The sequence below is a fragment of the Balaenoptera musculus genome, chromosome 7, assembly GCF_009873245.2.
Source record: "Balaenoptera musculus isolate JJ_BM4_2016_0621 chromosome 7, mBalMus1.pri.v3, whole genome shotgun sequence".
In the NCBI taxonomy this organism is placed as follows: Eukaryota; Metazoa; Chordata; class Mammalia; order Artiodactyla; family Balaenopteridae; genus Balaenoptera; species Balaenoptera musculus.
This window is the reverse complement of record NC_045791.1, coordinates 91,047,197-91,071,149: the sequence shown is the minus strand read 5'-3', so window position 1 is coordinate 91,071,149 and position 23,953 is coordinate 91,047,197. Positions and strand designations below refer to the sequence as shown.

The 23,953-nt window shown below is 35.2% G+C and overlaps 1 protein-coding gene across 5 annotated transcripts in view; it reads left to right on the top strand.

Annotated features, from left to right (window-relative positions):
- The window catches only part of ABCA12 (ATP binding cassette subfamily A member 12), a 187,472-nt gene that overhangs the window by 90,248 nt on the left and 73,271 nt on the right, over nt 1–23,953 (top strand). For all 5 annotated transcript variants that reach the window (XM_036858905.1, XM_036858904.1, XM_036858903.1 and 2 more), the window contains 11 exons: nt 1,313–1,431; nt 2,445–2,551; nt 8,445–8,701; nt 8,800–8,912; nt 10,152–10,276; nt 12,689–12,862; nt 15,903–16,067; nt 16,393–16,603; nt 18,450–18,589; nt 20,350–20,469; nt 23,614–23,704. In XM_036858905.1, the coding sequence (XP_036714800.1) occupies nt 1,313–1,431; nt 2,445–2,551; nt 8,445–8,701; nt 8,800–8,912; nt 10,152–10,276; nt 12,689–12,862; nt 15,903–16,067; nt 16,393–16,603; nt 18,450–18,589; nt 20,350–20,469; nt 23,614–23,704 (1,622 nt within the window). The remainder of the gene's footprint in view (nt 1–1,312; nt 1,432–2,444; nt 2,552–8,444; nt 8,702–8,799; nt 8,913–10,151; nt 10,277–12,688; nt 12,863–15,902; nt 16,068–16,392; nt 16,604–18,449; nt 18,590–20,349; nt 20,470–23,613; nt 23,705–23,953) is intronic.

Genomic DNA, 23,953 nt, shown 5'->3' with positions numbered 1-23,953 from the left:
AATACTGAGAGGAGAGTCTCTGGTCAAGGAAATGCCTAAACAAAAGCAAGAAGCCTCAGGAATGGGTGCAATTTTTTTAAACATGGAGGCTGTGGACTGTATTTAAATGAGAGTCGGCCATCTGACCAATTAACTGTGCTCTGACTGCCAAGTTAGGGACTTTTCTTGCCATAGATTTTTTTTCTTGTTAAACTTCCTCAAAGATCCAGTGTCATTAACCCACATGTAAACACCCTGAGACTTCTTTAATGTTAATGCAGACATTGTCCTACATGTTTACTAGCTATGCCAGGATAAGTCTCTTCCATTAGTATTTGAATTAAATCTAAATTAAATATCCAATAGAACTAGTTAATTTGTGTGTTGTGCAGTTTGATTCAAAATAGATGGTTCCCAAATAAACCATTGATACTTGTTCTATCTCTGCTGTACATAACATTCAATAGTAGACACTAAGGGAAGAAATTACAAAATAAGTAGAGATGCAGGCTCACAGTTGAAGTGACAGGGCGTGCGTAACATACACGTTTACTTACTCACGTATGTATGCCTCAAAAATCTTAGACTATATCCTCACATGCCAGTCAGTTTGAAAGGAAACCGGAAAGTGGTTAATTTGGGAACTCTGAATTGGTTGTTTAAAGAAAAAAAAAAAAGGAACTTATATTGTTCATTTGGATTCTACCATTTCTTTTTAATCACAGTTAAATGAATTTAAATTATTTAGAGAATATTATAGGTGGAAGGGATCTAGCAGATCATTTGACAAGAGAGGAAACTGAAGCCCAGAGAGAGGGTTGCCAGATTTAGAGGAAAGAGAAAAGAAAAAAGAGAAGAGAAGTGAAGGGAAGGGAAGGGAGGGGAGGAGGAGAGGGGAGGGGAGGGGAGGGGAGGGGAGGGGAGAGGAAGGAGACATGCAAGACTCATGGGACATACTAATACTGAAAAATTGTTCATTATTTACCTGAAATTCAAATTTAACTGGGACTCCTGTATTTTATCTGGCAACACTAGCCCAGTGATTTTTTCTTTCATGTAAATGTGCCTAGAAATGATCTTAAGATCACTTATGATTGGATATTAAAATAATTAAATGTAGAGATAATGCCCATGGAAAGGTAAATACTTAGAGGATCTAGAGTAGTGCTGCCACTGTGCAGCTGGGCTGGATGGGGGAAGATGTCCTACTTCATGGTGCTTCAGTGCTCAAATCAGCCAATGCCACACAACCAGGGACTCGCATGGTCTCAACAAAATGGCTTTGCTTTATTTTGATATGACTTAATTTATATATTCTTTTCTAATTCTATAGGCTCCTAATACTGGAAAACTTTGAAGATGCCCTCTTAAATATATCAGTAGATAGTCCTTATATTCCTTACTTGGCATGTGTGAGAAATGTCACTGACAATTTGGCCACGGGATCAAAAGGTAATACTCTTCTTAAGAGTCAAAATGCTACTACTCATGGTTTGTAATTTTGTTCTAAAATAGTAAATCTTATAAGATGTTGGCTTAGAAACGAAAGAAAATTTAAAAATCTTAGTTTCCATATGCATCTGTTTCAGTGGTTTGATATATAAAGGGACTGTCTAATCATATATTATTACTCCTGTTCCTGCTGCTAGTACCACCTGGACACCTGGACAAACTTTAATGTATAATGGCCAGGTAACAGATGTGTTAATGGCCACCTGGATGAACTTTCCAAGTCTCCAGAATTAGGAGTTCACGTAACCCTCCATGACATTTTCTATGCCCTTAATAATCTTAGTTGTCAAAAAATAGTGAAGAAGGATAATGTAGACTTCCAAAAGCAGATGTAAATTACATAAAGAAAGGCATTTTTGTAGCAGACTATTTTTACTTCTGATCCTTACACACTTTAACCGTGAAGATTGCATTTAATCAAATATTTCTTTTCCTTTTTTTAAAGATAAAACATCTATTTTCTTACACTTTGTAGGAGATATACATTCACTGTTCCTACACCAAAATAGCTTTTTGAGACTTAATGGCAAGCAAATAGCACAACAGATATTTAAGTGTGGTCTCTGTTTACTGGACATGAATTAATCAAGGTTGGAAGGGCATATTTGTGTCACAGAGATTATACAACCTATTCTCTCTCAAACACTTCAACTTAATAGTACATCCAAAATAAAAGCATGTTCAGTTCACCAAGAACCAAAACTGTATAGCACCTTTGCTGGAAATATTTTTGTCTCTAAGCAGAATATCTATGAATATTTTAAAAATAATGAACTCTGTAGTCTCCATGGTTCAAGGAAAGATTAAATTTTCACTCCTTTTATATTTAGATTGAAATAGGCTATTATCTTAGAAAAAACTTAGTAATAAATTAGGATAAAGGTGTCTTTCAAATAGGTTTCCTAGATGACCTTGCAGTTCACATAAGGTAATTCTTTTCTCCTCCTTTACAGAAAATTTAAGACTGCTGCACTCTACAATTCGATTTAAAAAATCTTTTCTTCAAAATGGTTCCTATGAGGATTACTTCCCTCCAGTTCCTGAAGTCTTGAAATCAAAAGTAAGCCATGACAGAAAAAAAAAAAAAAATCAAAACTTCCTGTAATTCTCTGGCAAGATATATTTGTAATTTAAGTTTTAAATCTGTATTTTTTTAAATACTGGTTCTATTTTGAGTGTAGATTAATGCTAGAAAAAGGGTGACAAGAGTTCTGGTGCTACATAATTGTATTTTGTTTTTAATCAGTGGTTATCTCTGTCTGAAATGACCCATAAGAGACTAATTACAGAATGCAATACGTAAAGGAATAGCTCCTGATGTAGTTGTCTCATTAAGCTACACGATTTGAAAAAGCATTAAAAATTTGATTCCTAATTTGAAATGTCCCTAGTTTGTTTTTTTTTTAATAGATTTATTTATTTATTTATTTTTGGCTGCGTTGGGTCTTCGTTGCTGCACGCGGGCTTTCTCTAGTTGGCGGCGAGCAGGAGCTACTCTTTGTTGTGGTGCGTGGGCTTCTCACTGCGGTGGCTTCTCTTGTTGCAGAGCATGGTCTGTGGGCGTGTGGGCTTCAGTAGTTGTGGCACATGGGCTTAGTACTTGTGGCTCGCGGGCCTCAGTAGTTGTGGTGCACGGGCTTAGTTGCTCCGCAGCATGTAGGATCTTCCCAGACCAGGGCTCAAACCCGTGTCCCCTGCATTGGCAGGCGGATTCTTAACCCCTGCGCCACCAGGGAAGCCCCCTAGTTTTTAAAACTATAAAAGTTGATTTCAAAAGCTGATGTTTTAGACTTCACAGTGTACAAAAATCTCAGAAGTTGACTCACCTTATTTGTATTATTATCATCAGAAGCAGAAACTAATACTGTAAATCATATTAAAATGTATGATATTGAAGAAAGGGAGGGAAAGCAATGGGAAAAATGTTAACTCTGAAGTTTGAATTGGTTGGTGTTTGTCTCTTATTCTTTGTCTAGCTCATACATACAGTACACAGGTTATCATGAAATTCACTCTCTTTCTTAAATAACCCTTTAAATTTTGAAAGCAGCTCTCCTAGTAAGAACAGCAGTTTAATTGGATTTATGTAGCCAGGGATAAAGTAAAATTAGAACTGGTTTATTCAGAACAAGCAGGATGACTTGCTGTGCAGTCAGCCTGGTCTAATTAAGCAGGCATACAAAACATGCGTCCATGTATATTACAAATAAATATGCTAGTTAGATTACCTACATTGTAGTCTTAGTCTTCTACATGAATCAAAATTTCTAGTGTACTTAATTTAGCACTATCTCAGTTTGTGCAAATGAGAAGGAAGTTATGCATTCATCTGGAAAAGTCCTACTCATCCTTCAAGGATAAGTTTAAATGTCACTCTTATAATATTAGAGTATCTCCTTTCTCACTGTTTCCAAGTCAGGATAATGACTTTGTATGCATGTAATATTTACCCATTCATTCATTCCATCCATCATCTATGCTCCCATAATGCTAATCTGTTTATTTAAAAGATATAATCTCTAACCCCAAAGTCCTTATAATCAATCCAGTGGAGGAGATGGAAAAGAAGGCCAATGATTATAACACAGTGAGATAAGTGTTGTGGTACGTGGATGGACAGGATTCTGTATGTGGAGGTGGCATATCTGACGCAGATTGCAGAGCGTGAAGGTGGAGAGAAGAAGCTTCATGGAGGAGATACGCCTTACTCTGAGTCTTGCAGGCTGTGGGATTAGGTTATAGTCCTACATGCCAGACATAGAGACACGCATTGGTAAGAGGTATGAACCTGAAGGACAGACATAGGTTACCTGGAGTTAATGTGTCCAGCTGGAGCACAAGATGCCCATGAGAGAGGCAGGAAAGGGGGCCCAGATCCCCAAGGCCTCTTTATGTTTAGTCAAGGAGTTTGAATCTGATCCTGAAAATTGTGAATTTGAAGAAGGTGAATTCTGCATTTTAGGAAAAGGTCTCTCTAGGAGAATTATGGAGGACAGATTGGAAGAAAGCCAAGTAGGTGATTTTTTGTAGTAACCTAAGCAAAAAGTGTGGCCCCGCACTATGTCAGTGGCAGAGAATAGAAGGAAAAGAATTTCAAGAGCATTGTAGGAGGTGGGTTGACACCACTTGGCAGCCAGTGAGGTGTGAGGCATAGGGAAGAGGAATCTCCGATTACAGTGAGATTTCTGGCTTTTAGAATTTACTACTTAGCATTATAGCTCATTGTATATGTAGGGTCTGTTTCCCTCACTAGAGTGTAAAATCTGATGAAATTATGCCTTCTGCATCTCTAAAGTCTCACATCTAGCACATAGTAGTATCTTAAGACTTGACTCATGAATGTGTGAACAAATGATGGTGTTAAAGTAGAGCCCTGGTGATGTAATCGTATTACCTGGGCAATTACTCATTGTAGTTCTCAACTTACAGAGTAACTGAGCAGCACACAATATACATTGGGAAATGGAAACAATACATTCTCAGTCATTTACAATAATGGTATGGGAATGGAGCTAAGGATAACTTAAAACAGCATCCACATTTTGAGTATACTGCTCCCCTTGTGGGTTACATTATGAAAAAGGTTCAAGAAGCCACAGAAGTGGAAATAAACTACAATCCTGTCCCTTAGGTGGGAAATCTATTGTCATTTATAACAAGCATGGCTACTATTTGCAATTGACAGAACCCGTTCATTCCAGGACTACAGGCTCCATAGGAACATGGTTAAGTCTGTCACTGTACTCTGTACTCTCAGCACCTGGCACGGAGTCTGACACATGGAAAGTATTCAGTACATATCATTGAAAGAATGAAGACAGACTCCCAGAGTTTTGTAAGAAGAGATGCTTTTACTTCCCTGCTTTGTCCTCCTTGGTAATTGGTATCTTGATTGTGACAGTGAGTTAGGGCCCACCCTAACATTTTTATTCATGATATTTCTAAGAAGGTTTAGACCCTCCAAAATGCCAAATGCCTGTCATTCATTGGTGACTTTTTTTCTTTTCTAGCCCCGAACATTCTACTCTTCTTGAACTTTAGAGTTTTCTCCTCCCTTCATCGTCTGTTTTCTCCTCTTTTATTTCCAGTCTCTCTGGTGGGAAGGATAACTTCCTGATTGGGGAAATACTCATAAAATGGATATTCTCTATATTAAGCAGAAATACAGATAGGACACTACTTATATTGTAATACCTTTGCGTTTTTAAATAGGTCTCATTTCCTTTCATTTACCTGCTAAGAACCCAGAAGTGTTGCAGTTTCAGCATTTTTACACATACAGTATTTTGAAGTCTACGCCATCATGTTACTTACAATTCTGATTCATGTGCATTAGGAACCGTAGGCACTAGGGAATTCAGTCACAGCTGGACGTGGAGTTAGTTACGGGTCATTGTTCAAGTTTAGGCCTGAGCCCTTACTATGTAGACCAGTGTCGTGATACATGAGACTGTGACAAACCTGTAATCTGGACTTGACACATACTTTTGAAGAGATAATTATAATTCTCTGAATGTATGTTGATTACTAATGATCTATGAAGTTTCTAAAAGTTTAATGCATGTATTGCTTTTAGAAGAAAGTAGTAAATAATGACAAATAGTAAATGACCATGATGTTGCTCCTTGGCGGATGTGCCTCACAGGGCAGGCCACATTATTAACCCTGAATTAAATTCTTATTTCAGAGGACCAGTTCTACTTCAGTAACATGGCTAGATTTCCAGTTTCTCCTTCTATATCTTTTATCAAACCAAGATTATACTCTATGGACTTTTATTGGTTTCTTGTTACATGTATGTCAGACTTGCAATTAAAAAATATATTTCAGTCTCTACTGAGTAAAGTCATTCAAATTTACTACACCCTTAAAAGCTCAATTAAAAAAATTAATTGGGCTCCCAGTATTTATCTTTTTATTTAAGAAATCACCAAAATAAAAGTCACTGGCAGAGAGGTTGGGCTGTATTCATTAGAAGTTTAATCATATCTAGTATTTGGAAAATCAAAGGAAGGAACAAGTGACAAACATAACAGTTACTTCTGGTAAAATGATTGGGTTTATTACAGAATGGAAAATTTCTCATAGTAATAAGACTAGTAAGTAGAATTTTAATACATACGAAACCATTTTAGATAGTTCAAAACCAGAAGTCAATTAGAATATTAAATACAGTGGAAAGTAGACCAATGATTTTTACTATCTAAGATGATTGGTGTTTAATTGCTACTGCCTACATGTAGTTACTATAAATCTCTCATCCAAGACACATCATTGTACCTTTCCCATTTGACATAGGCAAAGAAATATTCCTGAACATTTTCCTGTATTATAATTCATTTCTGTCAAAATGCAACTTCTGATTAGAAACTCAGCTGCGATGAATGACACATATTTGCTTCTTTAGATGTTTCTCCAAATTATTTCACTTCTTAAAAAAGAGTAGCTCTAGGGTTGCTTCCAAGCACAACAGAACTGGCTTCCCCAGAGGCATAATTTTTTACCCCAGGAAGTATGACTTGGGGATATATCCTCAGAACACACAGAGCATAGTGAACTGCAAGGAGGAATATACTTGCGTAGGAAAGTAGTTGATTTTCATTTTTCTCCTTTTTCTCTGAATATGGGATTTTAGGCCCTTTTAAGCACTCCATAGAACAAAAGTTTCCCTCAGTAGGTAAGAGGATAGAAGATAATGTCAATAAGAGTACAGACACTTTTGAAAAACAAGGTATATACCAATCCATATTTTAAAATATATGTGATTCTCATGCACAGTTTTAAAAAGTCTTTTTTTGGTTAATTAATTTTTTTTAACTTGTGATAAAATACACATAATATAAAATTGACCACCTTAACTATTTTTAACTGTGCAGTTCAACTGTGTTAAATACACACAGACTGTAGAACTCTTAATCTTGCAAAACTAAAATCCTCTACCCGTGAAACACCTATTTCTCATTCCCCTCTCCCCCTGGTCCCTGGCACCTGCAATTCTACTTTCTGTTGCTATTAATTTGACTATGCTTGGTACTTCATATAGGTAGAATCACACAGCATTTGTCTTTTTATGACTGGCTTATATCACTTAGCATAATGCCCTCTAGGCTCATCCACGTTATAATATGTGAGAGAAGCTCCTTACTTTTTAAGGCTAAATAATATTCCATTTTATGTGTTTACCACATTGCGTTTATCCATTCATCTGTCAATGGACATGGGGTGCTTCTACCTCTTGGCTATCGTGAATAATGCTGCTGTGAACATGGGTCTACAAATATCTGTTCAAAACCCAGCTTTCAACAAATACTTTTGAGTATATACCTAGAAGTGGAATTGCTGAGTCATATGTTAATTCTATTTCAAATTTTCTTGAAGACTCACTGTACTATTTTTTACAGTAGCTACATCATTTTATATTCCCACCAACAGTGCACAAGGGTTCTAATTTCTCCATATCCTTGCCAACACTTGTTATTTTCTGGTTTTATTTATTTATTTGTTCATTTGTTTGTATGTTTGTTTGTTTTGATAGTAGGCATCCTAGTGGGTGTGAAGAAAACCTTTTTTGAAGTTCCAAACCAAATCTGCTTTGCAATCTGCCCTTACACGTGATTTAAAAAATAAACTAAAATATAAAATTAGTGTAAGTATTCGTGATTTAAATGAGATAAAAACTAAACTACATCTTTTCAACCTGTGAATCTACAAGATATGACTACATTTTAGAAAGAGGTCTAACAGGTCCAAAAGTTTTATAAAATTCTTAAGAGAACAGTAAACTCAAATGATAGAAAATAGTGCTTTGTGGTAAAACTGTTGTCAAATACCAACTCACTAAACACATAAGCAAAATGTTTTTAGGAAGTAAATCAATTTTGGTTGCTTATTATCAACTAATAAATATTTAGAATAATGTAACTAATGTTTCTCATCTTTCCCCCTCTCGAAAGCTGTCTCAACTTCGAAACTTGACCAAACTTCTTTGTGAACCTGAAACTTTCAGTTCACTAGAGAAAATGTGCCAGCTGTCTAGTATGGACTTTGGGAACCTGTGTGAAGAGAGTGCGTTTCATGTGCAACTCCTCAAAGCAGCAGAATTCAGCACCGAAATAGCCACCAGCTTACTGTATCATGACAATATTCTATCTGAAAAACTGAGGGATTTGCTTTCTGGGGATCCAAGCAAAATTAATTTAGATATGGATCGGTAAGTTTTTCCATCGTCTTCTTGCTTGGTGAAATCCCTTCTCAAATAATTATTGATATGCCTCGTTCAATTTCTTCTCCTCTTCTGCTTTGTTCCAGGTTTCTAGAACAGGCATTGCAAATGAATTACTTGGAAAATATCACACGGTTAATGCCGACGATAGAAGCCGTGCTGCATGTCAATGACAGTGCAGGCACCTTGGAAAAACCAGGTGTTTCCCCATCCATATTTTAAATGCTGTCGTATTAAAATGCATGTGATTCTCATGCTGCAGTTTAGAAAAGGCTTTTTTGAAGTTCCTAACCAAACCTACTTTGTATCTGCCCTTATACATGAGACACCTGAAGCTTTCAAATACGGTTACTTGTCTAAAATAAACAACACAGCAAGCCAGCAGAGAATGAAACAGCGAAATTGGTTTCACAGAAAAATGTCTTCAAAAATTTGACTAGTTAGACTATTCACCTTTTATTTCTCTGATATATTAAAGTGCATTAGATAGTCTTTTGCAAGAGCAAGGATGAAATTTATTTACTTCCGTGAGAATAATCTGATTTTAAAAATAAAGATGCGCTGCTGTCTACAGAAATGTTGATTCAGAACCTCATATTAGTATTCTGAGCATGACGCATCATGCAATACATTTATCCTTCGCGTAATACCTCAGTACTGAAAAGAAAGACATTCAGAATTGTGGACGACAGGCAGCCACAAAATTGGAAGGGCACTAAGTCCAAAAATAAAGAAGGTATATTTGCATGAGAGATACTTCATGCAAAGAAAGAAACTGAAAGGCATTTGCAAAATAGAGATCACAATCTGCTAAAATAAAGTCAAAATATTTTTTGCTATTCATTGAAAGACCCAGATATGAAATAATTGTAATAACTGCCCTAAAAGAGTTTGGAGCTAAACACATTCTATTTAAAAATTGAAGTAATGATTGTGAAAACCCTTTATAAGCCGTAAGGTGCTGGACAAAGTTAAGGAAGAAGTGCTCTGTGGCATTACGTTTCAGATTTAGCAAACCTTGTCCTAAGCTGACAGTATTATATGATCCAAGGTTAAAAAGCATTTTGAATTTGTGTGATGTTTTAAATCAAATGTAGAAATATATATTTAGCACACTGTGTGATCAAAGTCTGCGAGGAAACCATATTTTCTTTGAATCAACCTTTCGTTGTAGACATTTAAGGAAAATTTATAATCCAGAGCAATCTGTTACCTTAGGTTAATAATATCATAATAGGAATAAGTCTAAATCAGATAGAAATAGATCCTAAAGATGCAAAGTTTGCCAAAACTGAGAGACGTCTGTTCCTGACACAAGGCATATATGTTGTTGACTATATGTTTTATCTAGAAGGTTTCTCTATGTTAGAACGACTAAAAAGAATTACATTGCAACCCACATGTGAGTTTTGTTTTGTTTTGTTTTGTTTGTTTTCAGGTCAGTTAATAGAAATGTTTAAAAATGTTGAAGAGCTGAAAGAAGAACTGAGGAGAGCAACAGGAATGTCCAATAGGAGTATCGACAACTTGCTGGTCATTCCCATCCCTGGCAACAGAGCTGAGGTGGGGTGGAATGCGTTTGTATTTACATCCAGTTTTTTAAAAGTTTAAATAGCATTTAGTATTTGTTGAGCACTTACCAGTAAAACACTGAGAAGCTGCATGCAAATACGGTGAATTTTCCATGCAAATGATAAAATTAGAGGCCTAATTCTTAAGTGAAAATAGAAGAAAAATCCTGAAGCGAGAACATTATCACTGTCTATTCCTTTCCCTCTACTTTTCCTATCCCTTCCTTTGCCTCCTTTGTCCTCTCCTTTTCTTTACCCCAGATGCTTTTCTTAAATAAGTGGTGCCATCAGTAATTCTTTATATTCATTATCACATTCACATTATCTGAGGTAAATTTTCACATTCTATTATGATGATATCAAAGTCGAGTTTCAGTAATCTAATTGGGGGAAAAAAAGACGATGTACAATTTGTTGAAACTAAAATGAAAAAGAATACTTCTTTTTATTTTTTAAAAGCCCCAAGACAAGACAGACTACATAAAATAGATAGGGTCAAGGGAACTCTGGGTAAGTTTGGAGGTATAGTAAACATTTTTTGCTGTGAAAATGAGTAATGTTATTTCCTCATAGGCTGATAATAGGGTTTTCCACTTGAAATGTTTTATCTTTTACCCCTCTTCCAAGTTCATTGTCTGGAAGTGTCATAGAAATTTTCTAGAAGAATTTCAGCGCTTAAGACCTCATCCATTCAAAACTTACATGTGACAGACTGTGTCATTTCTAAACACAACCCAGTTATTCTCCAATATGAGATAAAGTTTTTTAAAAGCCTTTAAGACTGACTTTGGAATATTTATGTTTGTGTCATTTTAATTGGTTCTCCCAAACAAAAATTAAAACTGCTTTACCTTCACTTTTCTTCCTCTTGTTATAGCAATTAATATTTCTTTCTTTTTCTTTTATTTTTTTAATTTATTTTTGGCTGCATTGGGTCCTCGTTGCTGCTCACGGGCTTTCTGTAGTTGTGGCGAGCAGGAGCTACTCTTTGTTGAGGTGCACGGGCTTCTCATTGTGGTGGCTTCTCTTGTTTCGGAGCATGGGCTCTAGGCACATGGGCTTCAGTAGTTGTAGCACGCAGGCTCAGTAGTTGTGGCTCATGGGCTCTGGAGCGCAGGCTCAGTAGTTGTGGCACATGGGCTTAGTTGCTCCATGGCATGTGGGATCTTCCCAGACCAGGGCTCGAACCCATGTCCCCTGCATTGGCAGGCGCAGTTCTCAACTGCGCCACTAGGGAAGCCCAGCAATTAATATTTCTTTATTAATTCTTTCCCCTTTGGTTTCACCTTTCACTTATATGATCCTAAGATCTAATTTCAACTATCACATTTTTGGCCTCTGAAGAGCAGGTTCATTTTAGTAAGTAGAAGCAGGTAAATAGAGAGCATACATTCTTATTTCTTTAAAAAGGAAAGAGAGAAAAGTTTCTATAATCTTGAATTTCATAAACTTTTTCTTTATTTCAACTCAGTGGCAATAGAGTTGCCATCTTACTTCCCATAGTCACACATCACTTTTCACACAAGCATTATTCTCCAGGATGGTTGATTCATATTATTGTGTGATTCTGGGCTTTTTTTCTTCACCTTTCATCGCTGGACCCCAGCGTTTATTGTACAAGATTATAACTTCAAATGATTATATAAATGAAATGCAATTTCAATAAAGTAAGAGTAAAATTTTAAAGAGAGCAAAAGTCTTTTTTTTTAAAGTTTATCAGTTTTTAAAAAAATTTATTTTATTTATTTATTTATTTTTGGCTGCGTTGGGTCTTTGTTGCTGCGCGCGGGCTTTCTCTCGTTGTGGTGAGCGAGGGCTACTCTTCGTTGTGGTGCGCGGGCTTCTCATTGCGGTGGCTTCTCTTGTTGCAGAGCACGGGCTCTAGGCTCACGGGCTTCAGTAGTTGTGACTCGCGGGCTCTGGAGCACAGGCTCAGTAGTTGTGGCGCACGGGCTTCGTTGCTCTGTGGCATGTGGGATCTTTCCCAGACCAGGGCTCAAACCTGTGTCCCCTGCAATGGCAGGAAGATTCTTAACCACTGCGCCACCAGGGAATTCCCGAGAGAGCCAAAGTCTTAAACTAGTAATTTTCCCAAACAATCCAAACCAATTTTCTTTCTTGGTGTCGTCATTCACCCAGTTGTTCAAGCAAGAAATCTGGGAATCATTATGGATTTTTTTCTGTCTCTTTTCCCATCTTACTTCTTAAGCTTTCCAGTGAACTATGGACTCTTTATAGGTTTATTGATAGTAATTAGTGCTTTAAACAAAAAAAAATTATGTGATTTTGAGTATAATTTGTCTTATTTTTAAATGAAGTCTAAAAGTATAAAAAAACCTCTCAAAATGGACAGGTGGCTTCAGAGGATTCACAGATAAAATATTTTTCTTCCTCCAACTTGTAGATTATTTCTAGTGTGTTCTGGTTGCATTCTTGTGATGCTAACATGACCAGTCCCAAATTGGAAGATGCAGTGAAGGAATTCTGCAGCATACCTCTTCCAGAGAGATCCCGTCTGTCTTACCTCATTGGACTCACTCTTCTGCACTACTTAGACATTCACAACTTCACATACAAGGCAAGTTGCTATTGATGAAATATTTTAATATTTATAGTATAATATAAAAAAATTGATTATACCTGTATGCTCCTTGATACTGTAAGGAATGTGATCCATTTATACAGCTTTTGGAATTATAGCTTTATTTTAGAGCTAAGTGGGACCTTAGCGATCATATATTGTAAATTTGCATATTTAATAGATGAGGAAATTAATATTATGGCCTTATTAACTCTCAATTTGTATATCCAAGACCAGGAATTAAATTTAATATACACTATACTAGAGTATGAAATACAAATGTTATAATAACTTTTTAAAAAAGTGAATGCACATTAATTTGGTGGGATAAAAATAAAGATTAGAACAAAGTTTTTCGTTTTCAAGTAAAAGAATCGAGGTTTTTTTGGGTATTTGAAAAAGTACTTTTTGTGTTTCCTTCATCAAGTTTTGATAGAGGCTACCATTATTTATCCAGTACAACAAAACAGTGGTCATTATTAGAGCTGTAAAGTCAGCAGTAACTCCATCTTGCAATAACTAGATGCTTTATAAGTGCTTAGTGAATAAAAAACTGAAAGAAAAATATAAACATAGGAAAATTAAACACATTTATCCGCCCAAATCTATACTAGGTCAAAATTATTTACGTGTTATTGAAAACACTGGAAAAAAAAAGTTTTTCTCTTGAAAGTAAGAAAAACCAGAAGCAGCACGGCTGACTTATGTTGTTGATGCATTTCAGCGAAGGGGATGAAGGCATTTTAGGACTAGTTACAAATAATCCTGTTCACAGTCATCATTATCCGACCCATATATTCTGCAGAGGCCTCCTAACTGGCCTCCCTTGCCTCCACACTTGTCCCCACCACTCCCTGAGCAGCAAGAGGATCCCTTTAAAACTTAAATCGTATTATGTCACTCCTCTGCTCAACACCTTCCCCAGTGGCTCCTCATTTTATTCCAGTAAACCCTCAAATCCTGCAGGGGCCCCAGGGCCTGCACAACCTCTCCGTATTTCTAAAATCCCGTTTCCTACGTGGCTACTCCTTGGGCCCAGGGCAGCTGCATGGGACCACTCCAGGCCATGCCCTTCACCTGATTTGCAGCACTATGTGTCTTTACTCAATATTGACCTTCTCAATAAGATACCCTGACAATCCTATTTAAAATGCAACCAACTTTCATCTATAGCACTCTCAAACCTCCTTTCGATGCTCTGTTTGTTTTCTGTTACACTTCCAGCATACTATGTATTTTATTTAGTATTCACTTTTGTTGTTTATTTTCTGTCTACCTCTATTTGGTGTAAGCTCCACCAGGGCCTCTTTGTTCACTGAACATTTCAGATGCCAAGAATAGTGCCTGGCCCATAGAAGAACTTAGCAAATACCCATTAACTAAATGAATATTTATTTTACCTAACTTAAAATGCATATAAATAGATATTATTAATTTTTTTATCTAAAATTTTAATCCTTATCTTACAATGTCTCTGCAGAGCACATATCAAACCAACTATTTCTTGTTGAGTATAGTAAATAAATATGTGCATTTTATAAGCAGAAGACCATTCCTAATTCTTTCAGGTATTATAAGTAAAAATAATAAAAATTTCTCATCATTAGTCAGTTTATTTCAAATGTGTCAGAATTCCTAGAATTTTGGCAGAACTGGAAGAAAAATTAAAATGTTGAATCTGATTTAGAGAAATCTGATTGCAATTAATAGCTGTGTTATTGAGACAGCTCTGTCTTTGTGATATTTCTCCAAATGAATCTTGTCCTCATATAGTGGTCTTTGACCCTCTTGGACACACCAAGAGCTTTCCCTCTTCATGAACCTCACAAATCTTTCCCCCTCTGTCTATTACCTTCCTCTCCTTATTCCTCCTATGGTTTGTTCTTTCTCCCCTTTGGGGTGTCATCTTGGAAAGACTTCTTTTGATTTCTTAGCTAAACTCCCTACCTCCTCATATTCCCCAGCTTTTTGTTCATTGATTTGTTTCATATCTGTTTCTCCTATTCTTACAAAACTCCCTGAGTGGAAGGATGATGCCAGTTTGTGTACCACTGTACCCATCACCTCGTACCCATCACCTCACCCAGTGCTGGGAACATAACAGGCACTCAATTAACGTTTGTTGACTAATTGAGTGAATGAGAGAATAAAATTAAAATTGTAATTTAAAAAATATTTTCAGTGTTTCTTCCTGCGACAGAAATACATTCGGGGATTATGATTAAACCTGATAGACCACATGAACTTTTTGACAGAGCTTTTCTGATTTTAAGGAGCACATTATATGATTTTTGAACAAGGGTGTACATGAAGAATTATGTAATTGACATTTGCCTTTCTGACTTTTAAAATCATTTATTTTTGGCAAAGTTATTGAGGTATTATTTATATGTTATTAAATTCACTCACATTTTAAGTGTACAGTTTAATGGGTTTTTTAGTAAATTATAGAATTATGCAACCGTTACCACAATCTGATTTTATAACATTTCTATCAACCCAAAAAGAAACCTTGCGTCCATTTACAGTCAATTCTCAGTCTGACCTCTAGCACAGGCACCCTCTAATCTATTTTCTGTCTCTATGGATTCGCCTTTTTAGACATTTAAATTGAATCGTACAATATGTGGTCTTTGTGTGTAGCTTTTTTCACTTAGTATAATGTTTTGAGTTTCATACATGTTGTAATGTGTCAGTAAGTAATTTCTTTGTTTTACCAAATAGTATTCCAATTTAAGGATATAAATTTGGTTTATCCATTCATTTGGATTGTTTCCACTTGTTGGCTATTGTGAGTAATGCTGCCATAGACATTCCCATACAAATCTTTGTGTGGACATATTTTTTCATTTCTCTTGGGTAAATGCCTAGGAATCCAATTTCTGGTTGTATGGTTAATTTATGTTTAACTATTTAATAAACTTCTAAAATGTTTTCCAAAGGGACTGTACCTTTTAATATCTTCACCAACAGTGTGTGAGGGTTCCAGTTTCTCCACAAAAATAATTTCTTTTTTTGTTGTTGCTGTTCCTGTCAGGTGTTTTTCCCTAGGGAAAATCAAAAGCCAGTAGAAAAGATGATAGAACTCTTCATAAGGCTAAAGGAGATTCTCAATCACATGGCTTCTGTCGCACGACCACTGCTAGACAAAATGAGATCCCTGAAACAAATGCACCTGCCCAGAAGTTTTCCATTAACACAGGTAGAAAAGTCACGCAGTAATATTCTTGCTGGAAAATTCCTTTTGTCATCTTAACTTTTATTTGAGATTAGTTATAATACATTCAGCTAAAAATATAGTACATTGACAAAAATCACTTACAGAAAAACTCTTCTACTCTGGCAAAAGTTTTTGCCACTTAAATTGGAGAAGTTTAGTGTTGTACATTTACATTTGGGATACATGTTTTAAAGGAATTGTGGAATTATAAGGATCGTCTAAGGATTATCAGGTTTTCTTCTATATTGTTTTCAGTAGCATTTATAGCTCATATAATGTTAATAAATCATGTATTTTTATCTCACAGGCAATGTACAGAAACAACCGGCTAAACACTCCACAAGGATCATTTAGTACCATTTCCCAAGCACTGTGCTCCCAAGGAATTACCACTGAATATTTAGTTGCCATGCTGCCCTCTTCTCAGAGGCAGAGAGGCAACCACACCAAGGATTTTTTGACTTATAAATTAAGTAAAGAGCAAATTGCTGCAAAATATGGAATTCCCTTACATGCCAGTGAGTATACTTCAAAATCAGCATGGTAATGTCGCCTCCTAACAACATTGTCTGCTAAATCTTGGCCTTTTTTATTTTAATTGGCTGTATTCCCTGTATTGTACAATATATCCTTATAGCTTATTGTATACATAATAGTTTGTGCCTCTTAGTCCCCTACCCCATCGTGCCCCTCCCTCCTTCCCTTTCCCCACTGGTAACCTCTAGTTTGTTTTCTATATCTGTGAGTCTGTTTCTTTTTTGTTATATTCACTAGTTTGTTGTATTTTTTAGATTCCACATAGAAGTAATATACAGTGTTTGTCTTTGTCTGACTTATTTCACTTAACATCAATGCCCTCCAAGTCCATCCACGTTGTTGCAAATGGCAAAATTTCATTCTTTTTTATGACTGAGTAATATTCCATTATATATATATATATATATATATATGTATATACACTACATCTTATTTATCCATTCATCTGTTGATAGACACTTAGGCTGCTTCCATATCTTGGCAAATGTAAATAATGCTGCTATGAATATTGAGGTGCATGAATCTTTTCTAATTAGTGTTTTTGGTTTTTTTGGGTATATACCCGAGTGGAAGTGCTGAGTCATATGGTAGTTTTATTTTTAGTTTTTTTGAGAAAAACTCTGTACTATTTTCCGCAGTGGCTGCATCAATTTACATTCCCACCAGCAGTGTACGAGGGTTCCCTTTTCTCCACATCCTCACCGATATTTGTTATTTTTGTTCTTTTTGATGATAGCCATTCTGACAGACGTGAGGTAATATCTCATTGTGGTTTTGATTTGCATTTGCCTGATGATTAGCCATGTTGAGCATCTTTTCATGTGCCTGTTGGCCATCTGCATTTCCTCTTTGCAAAAATGACTGTTCAGGTCTTCTCCCCATTTTTTAATCGGGTGTTTTTTTAATGCTGAGCTGTAATCTTAGCCTTTTATAATAAATGAAGCATTAATTTTCCCCAAGAAAGCACTCATACAGCACTTAACGACACATCAAGCATGTTCTGCATATCAACTCATTCACTCTTCACTTACCTATGAGGTAGGTGCTACTATAGCTGCATCTTAGTAAGGGAAATGAGGCACAAAGTGATTGAGTAACCTGGACACCGTTGTCCAACATGAAAGTATCAAAGCTATGATTTGAACCCAGGCAGTCTGCTGCAAAGTCTAGCCTCTTAACCACTACACCTTGCCAGTAAATGATACAACAATGTGCCTTAAATCTGCTCAGGTCAATATTTTTTCTTAACCTTTTAGAATTAGAAATTTGTATCACACACAGAACAGCTTCATGAATGTAGCAGAACTATAAACGTTCAGTGGCACATCAAAGCTGTTTACTTGATCTGTAAGCTTTGAGATGTAAAATATGATTGGCTGAGCTTTTCCAAACAATATAGGGATGTTTAATATAGCAAATGGATTGATCCATTTATGCATCTTTTTATTCATTCAACAAACATTTATTGGACAGCTGTTATGTATCTAGTACAATAGCAAACTTTTGCATATTTTTAAAAATTAAGGGCTGGTGAGGAATATCTGTTGGAAGACAGTCTGAAATGTGCTTTTCAACCTTTCTAGCTCCTCTTGGCAAAATGCCATCACTTACTATGCACTTGCTTATTTATTGGATTAAACTTTTACACCTAAAAAAGATTTGTTACTATGCTTTCTTACTTTGACACCAGATGCGTCACATTTGTTAATAACAAAGGAAGTATAAGGCATGTATCTTGGGGTGCTATAACAATAATATTTGTCAATTTACCATGAATAGATTTTAAATGCATGTATTAAATGGTTTTATTACACTTTTTCTTTCCAGCACCATTTTGCTTTTCTCTTTATAAAGACATCATTAATATGCCTGCTGGACCTGTGATTTGGGCTTTCTTGAAACCCATGTTGTTGGGAAGGATTTTGTACGCACCATATACCCCCATCACAAAGGCAATAATGGAAAAGGTTTGACCATTATCACTCAAAGTTTCTATCTTGAGTATTAAGATGATTTTTAAAGTAGTCAGCTTCCAAATTTAGTCTAGCTGGCTCAGATTTCTTTATAGCCTAGATACTATTACCTTTGGCTTTCTGAAACTCTTAACAATTCTCAACTTCTGCCCTGTATATGTGTAAACAATGTAGATTGAGTGGTAGCTCCTTGAAGAGAAATGAACCTTGTTAACACTTGAGAATGAGGTTAGTTGGAGCAAGACCTCAGATTTTTCAATTTATCTCCAAAAGCAGAAAACTTTTCTACAACTAGCAGCTAAGTTTCAAAGATGTAAAAATAATGGCACTAGAAAAAACAATATTGGGCATTATATAACTAGTTTGAACAAAAACAATTGCTAAGTTATAGATTATTGGCTTCATATTTGGTTGTACAACTTAATATCTTATATAGAGGATAGGTGTTGAGAAAGACATTATTAATAGTAACTATACTTATCACCTACCTAATATAACCGTAATAGCATTTCTCTCTCACTTTTAAAGTTGGCTTTAGTGATTTGAATTATAAACTTGATGCTTTTAAAATGATAGAGTGAAAGTAAAAAAAAAAAAAAAAAAAAACTTCTTTACCATTACTTGGTCATTAAACTATAGTTTATATAAATATAAATTAGTTTTAGGTCTATATAAAAATAAACATGAAGTCATCACTGATTTCTAGAATGATCTTTGTTTTCACTGTTTGTGTTTTAATACCTTATTTGCTTTACTGACTACACACTTTTACATAATTTTGCATAAATGAAGTCATTAAATGCTTATTTTCTAAGTGCAGTCTTTTTTTTTTTTTTTCTTTTCTTTTTGCTTGACTCTCACCTCTTTTTCTCCCTGCTTGATCCTATTCTTCCTTTCATGTAAACTAATGAATGTTAGCATTCAAGGATGTGGCTTTCTATAATTTATGTGCATTCCTCTAATCCTTTATATATTATTATACTGTATGCACATTCATATGCAGAATGGTCATTGTTTGCATTATTAAAATGAGGTTTCATTATAATACTTTTCTGCATATTACTTTAGTCACACAGCAATACCTTGTGGAAATTCTTCCAATTCAATAGATTTAGTTTATTCATTCTTTTTGAAGATTGTAAATTTTTTCATACCATGGAATTTACTCAGCCAATCCTCAATTGTTGGACATTCTTTTTGTTTCTAGTGTTTGCTTTTGTTTTTTTGCTCGTGTAAGCAATGCGGCAACAACTACTTTTGTGCCTATGACTTTACACAGTGGTATTTTTATTTCACAGAGGTGAATGTTCAAGACTGAGGGATTGAAGAATATTATATTCTGTTTTAATGACTATTGTCAGATTGCGTTCCAAAAAAGACTATATACATCCACCAGCAATACATGAAAGTATTCTTCTTCTTATATCCTTGAACTAGAATGTTTCTTTAGTAGTAAAGTGTACCATTGGTTAAAATGGGTAACTTGTGAGAATTCCAGAAGACATGCTTTTGGCTGTAAATTTTCTCTGGACATGAAGTAAACCCTAGATTTTCCAGAATTTTTATAAGTGATCTCGATCCTATAAAAGCTGCCACTTAAAAACTTTTGACCATATGGGAAATTTCTGACAATGTTCTACTAACTCTACTTTTTAGAACTGTTTCTTGAAATTATGTAACAAAACAACCTTAAGATACCTTTTTGAAATATAGGAAAAATACTAATGGACCAGATTTGTTTCTGTTTCTTCAAGTCTAATGTAACTCTGAGGCAGCTGGCAGAATTAAAAGAAAAATCTCAAGAGTGGGTGGATAAGTCACCATTTTTCATGAATTCCTTCCACCTGTTAAACCAGACGATTCCAGTTCTCCAGGTAGGAGATGGTTCTGTTATTCACTTTTGTACGAATTGTAATTCTTTGAGATTTTAATCACCATTGTTATGTGAATGGGCAGATAGTAACTTAGAATCCATATTCAACAGATTAAAATTGCCTCTGCTCCAGAGAGCAGATCTGAGACAGGATAACAGATCTGTCAGTCATGTTTGTAACCATCCTCACCTCTTATACCACAGTTTCTCTGTATGTAATTCAGAGATAAATCATTTTACAAGTTGATCCTGAGGCATAACTAGTGATGTAAATCTATTTTCCAAAATTAAATGCAATAAAAAGTACTTAAAATATGCTTATTTTATTTCTCTAGATTATGTTTTGCTATTTTAACCGAACCAGAATTCCTAAAATACTAATATTCTGAAGAAGAATGTTAAATGTGGGGAGTTCTTTGGTCGAAACATTTGACACTCTATTTTAGGTTAAAGATTTGACAGTGCAACTCAAATCCAATACACACTAGTTGAAAAGTGTAATCTGCAATTCCCATAAAAGATGCAGGGTTTTCTGAAAAGGATGCAAGTAGTGTGGGGAAATGTTCCAATCACAAAGAGAGCTATTGGCAGCTAAACATCAAGCAGCAGAGTTAGACCCATTATCAATAGGAGAAGAGAAAATTTTCAGGAATGGTGACAACTTAGGAACTTCAAGAGAGTATGGCTTGTGTATTCAAAGACTTGAGAGAGGCCCTTGGAAAATTGATGGAGCCCTAGAAGATTTTTGCAACAACAAAAATGCCCTTCTTTATAATCATGATCAAGAAGTTAAACATGGAACAAAGAATTTGTGTTATACAACTTGTTAGAAAAGTCATACGCAAAAGATGCTTTACTCAGTCTTTGTTTTGACTATCAACTAGTGCATAGTTACAATTACAACCTGAATTTTGTTATAAATGATAAAATTAATTTCTAAAATAGATATTTAACACAATTAATACAAAATAAACTTTTCATCAAACATCTTCCCCACAATTTACTATTAAATTTAGTTCTAATAGTAAGCATGTCCATTTATTTTAATATTCTACTCTTCTCTGATCTTGAGCACGTTACTATCTTGATTAAATCTCAGTCCCCCCTGCCCCAGTTTTACTGAGAAATAATTAACATACATCACTGTATAAGTTTAAGGTATATAGCATGATGGTTTGATATATACATATTTTGAAATGATGACCATAGTAGGTTTAGTTAACATCCATCATCTCATACAGATACAATTAAAAAAAAAAAAGGAAAAGAATTTTCTCCTTGTGATGAAAACTCTCAGGCCGTACTCTCTTAACAACTTTCCTATATGTCATACAGCAGTGTTAACTATAGTTATCATGTTGTAGATTACATCCCTAGTACATATTTATCTTATAACTGGAAGTTTCTACCTTTTGACCACCTTTATCCAATTCCCCATCTCCCCACCCCCTACCTCTGGTAATCACAAATGGATATTTTAAGTGGCCTTTTTTAGTGAATCTCAGATAACAAAGGCTACATGGAAGGTACTTTTGACACATGTGTTTTCCTCAGTGGAAAATTGCTCTTTTCTCCTAAAACTTTTTTTCTGTGAACAGATAAAAATCCTACACATATTATTTCATTAAGGAAAGTTTTGTTGGCTAAAGCAGTGAATTAAGAAAGGACATTATCTGTGCATAACAGTTCCAAAGTACAGTAATTTGCTAAGAAGAAATGCTATGACCGTGTCCATAAAGGGATCATTATCTAATGGGAGTATCTTTATTTTGTTCTAGACCAAAGTAAGTTCTTGTTCTCAATTATTGAGGAAAACTTATTTCTGAAAATGCGTACAGAATTTGAAACTTCAAGCTTTTAGCACATGACCTGGCTTTGCCATTGTGAACTCTTAGGCAAATGACTTAAAATACTTGCTACAGTTTATGAAACTCTAAAATGGGTCCATTGATAACCACTTCACAGACTTGTGAAGATCATATTGTGGAAGCATTTGAAAATAATATTATATATTATAGACAGGATTGATTGTAACAGGAGTGATAAGAGAATGGAAATAGAATTTGATGGATCGTCTCTGAATTGCAGCTAACACAGTGCTTTCCTTATTAGTAACGTTCTGATTCAGATTTTCCACAATGTGCAAATTAATTCCTGGTAAATAGTTAGATTTTAAGGAACTTGGGTTATCAGTGTATAGCTGCATGATAGCCATCTGTCTTCATGCTACCAACTACTCTTAGTCTCCTCAGCAACTATAGATTTAGCAAATTAATTCTATTATATATATGCTCTTTGAATACATATTATTCTTAATCATTTATCTCCATGATAACAAAACAAGATATTGGTAGAAGGACAGAATAATAAGTAGTACTGAACTGTCCTCTAAAGGGAAAACAACTTAAGCATAGCTCACATAAAAACTAGGCCATGAATTTACACACAAGATGAATAAACATTTCTTTAATCAAGTTGAAGTCTCTCTCTTCAACTTTCCTTTCGACCCTTATTAATTGTACATCCTTAGGGAAATTTACATAGCTTCTTGGGCCCTAGCCTTGTCCTCTATTAACTGGGGATAATAATAGTACTTACCTCTAGGTATTATTGAAAACTAAGTGAGAAAATCAAGGTAAGGTAAACTCTATTAGACAGTGCCCAGCACTTAGTAAAATCTCAATAAGTATTACCTAGTAGACAACTACAGTGGTAGAATTTATGTCTCCTAATTTGCAAGATAACTACAAAAGCCTTTATATTTTTAAAGCACTTATTTTTTTTTTAATTTTCAGTCTTTCCATGAGTTACTCCATGTAAAGTTTTATCATCAGTTTATTTTTCCATGTTCACATAGCTGCACTTATTACAGTATAAAACAGTACCATAATAATTTACATCTGACTAATCTGATTAGATACCACTTTACAGAAAAGTACCCTGAAGCTGGAAAAGGCTGAGTGCTTGCTGAAAGCCTCTGAGCTAGGAAGTAGCAGGACTAGAATACAAATCAGTTGGGAGCCTTTGCAAAATGGTGCATTGAAAATGCCCAGTAGTGGTACCTCATTTCACTGTGGTGTTATTTGAGAGACGATGATTAAACATGTTTTCTTTTTGTATTGAAACTGATTCCCTCTATTGTTAGAATACTCTAAGAAACCCCTTTGTGCAAGTTTTTGTGAAATTCTCCGTGGGACTTGATGCTATTGAACTCTTGAAACAGATGGATGAACTCGGTGAGTCCAGAGTCACAAAACTTTTATTTACTTGTCATGTCAGAAATGTGAAAAGCCTGTGCCATATAAGATCTTCTTTTCCTTTTCTTCAGTATTTGGTTTCTATCTAGTTATCCTAAGAAAAGTAAAATCCTGGATATATCTATCCATCTTCTTCCTCGTTAGTTTTTTTTGTTTTATTTTTTTTAATTTTATTTATTTATTTATTTTTGGCTGTGCTCGGTCTTCGTTTCTGTGCGAGGGCTTTCA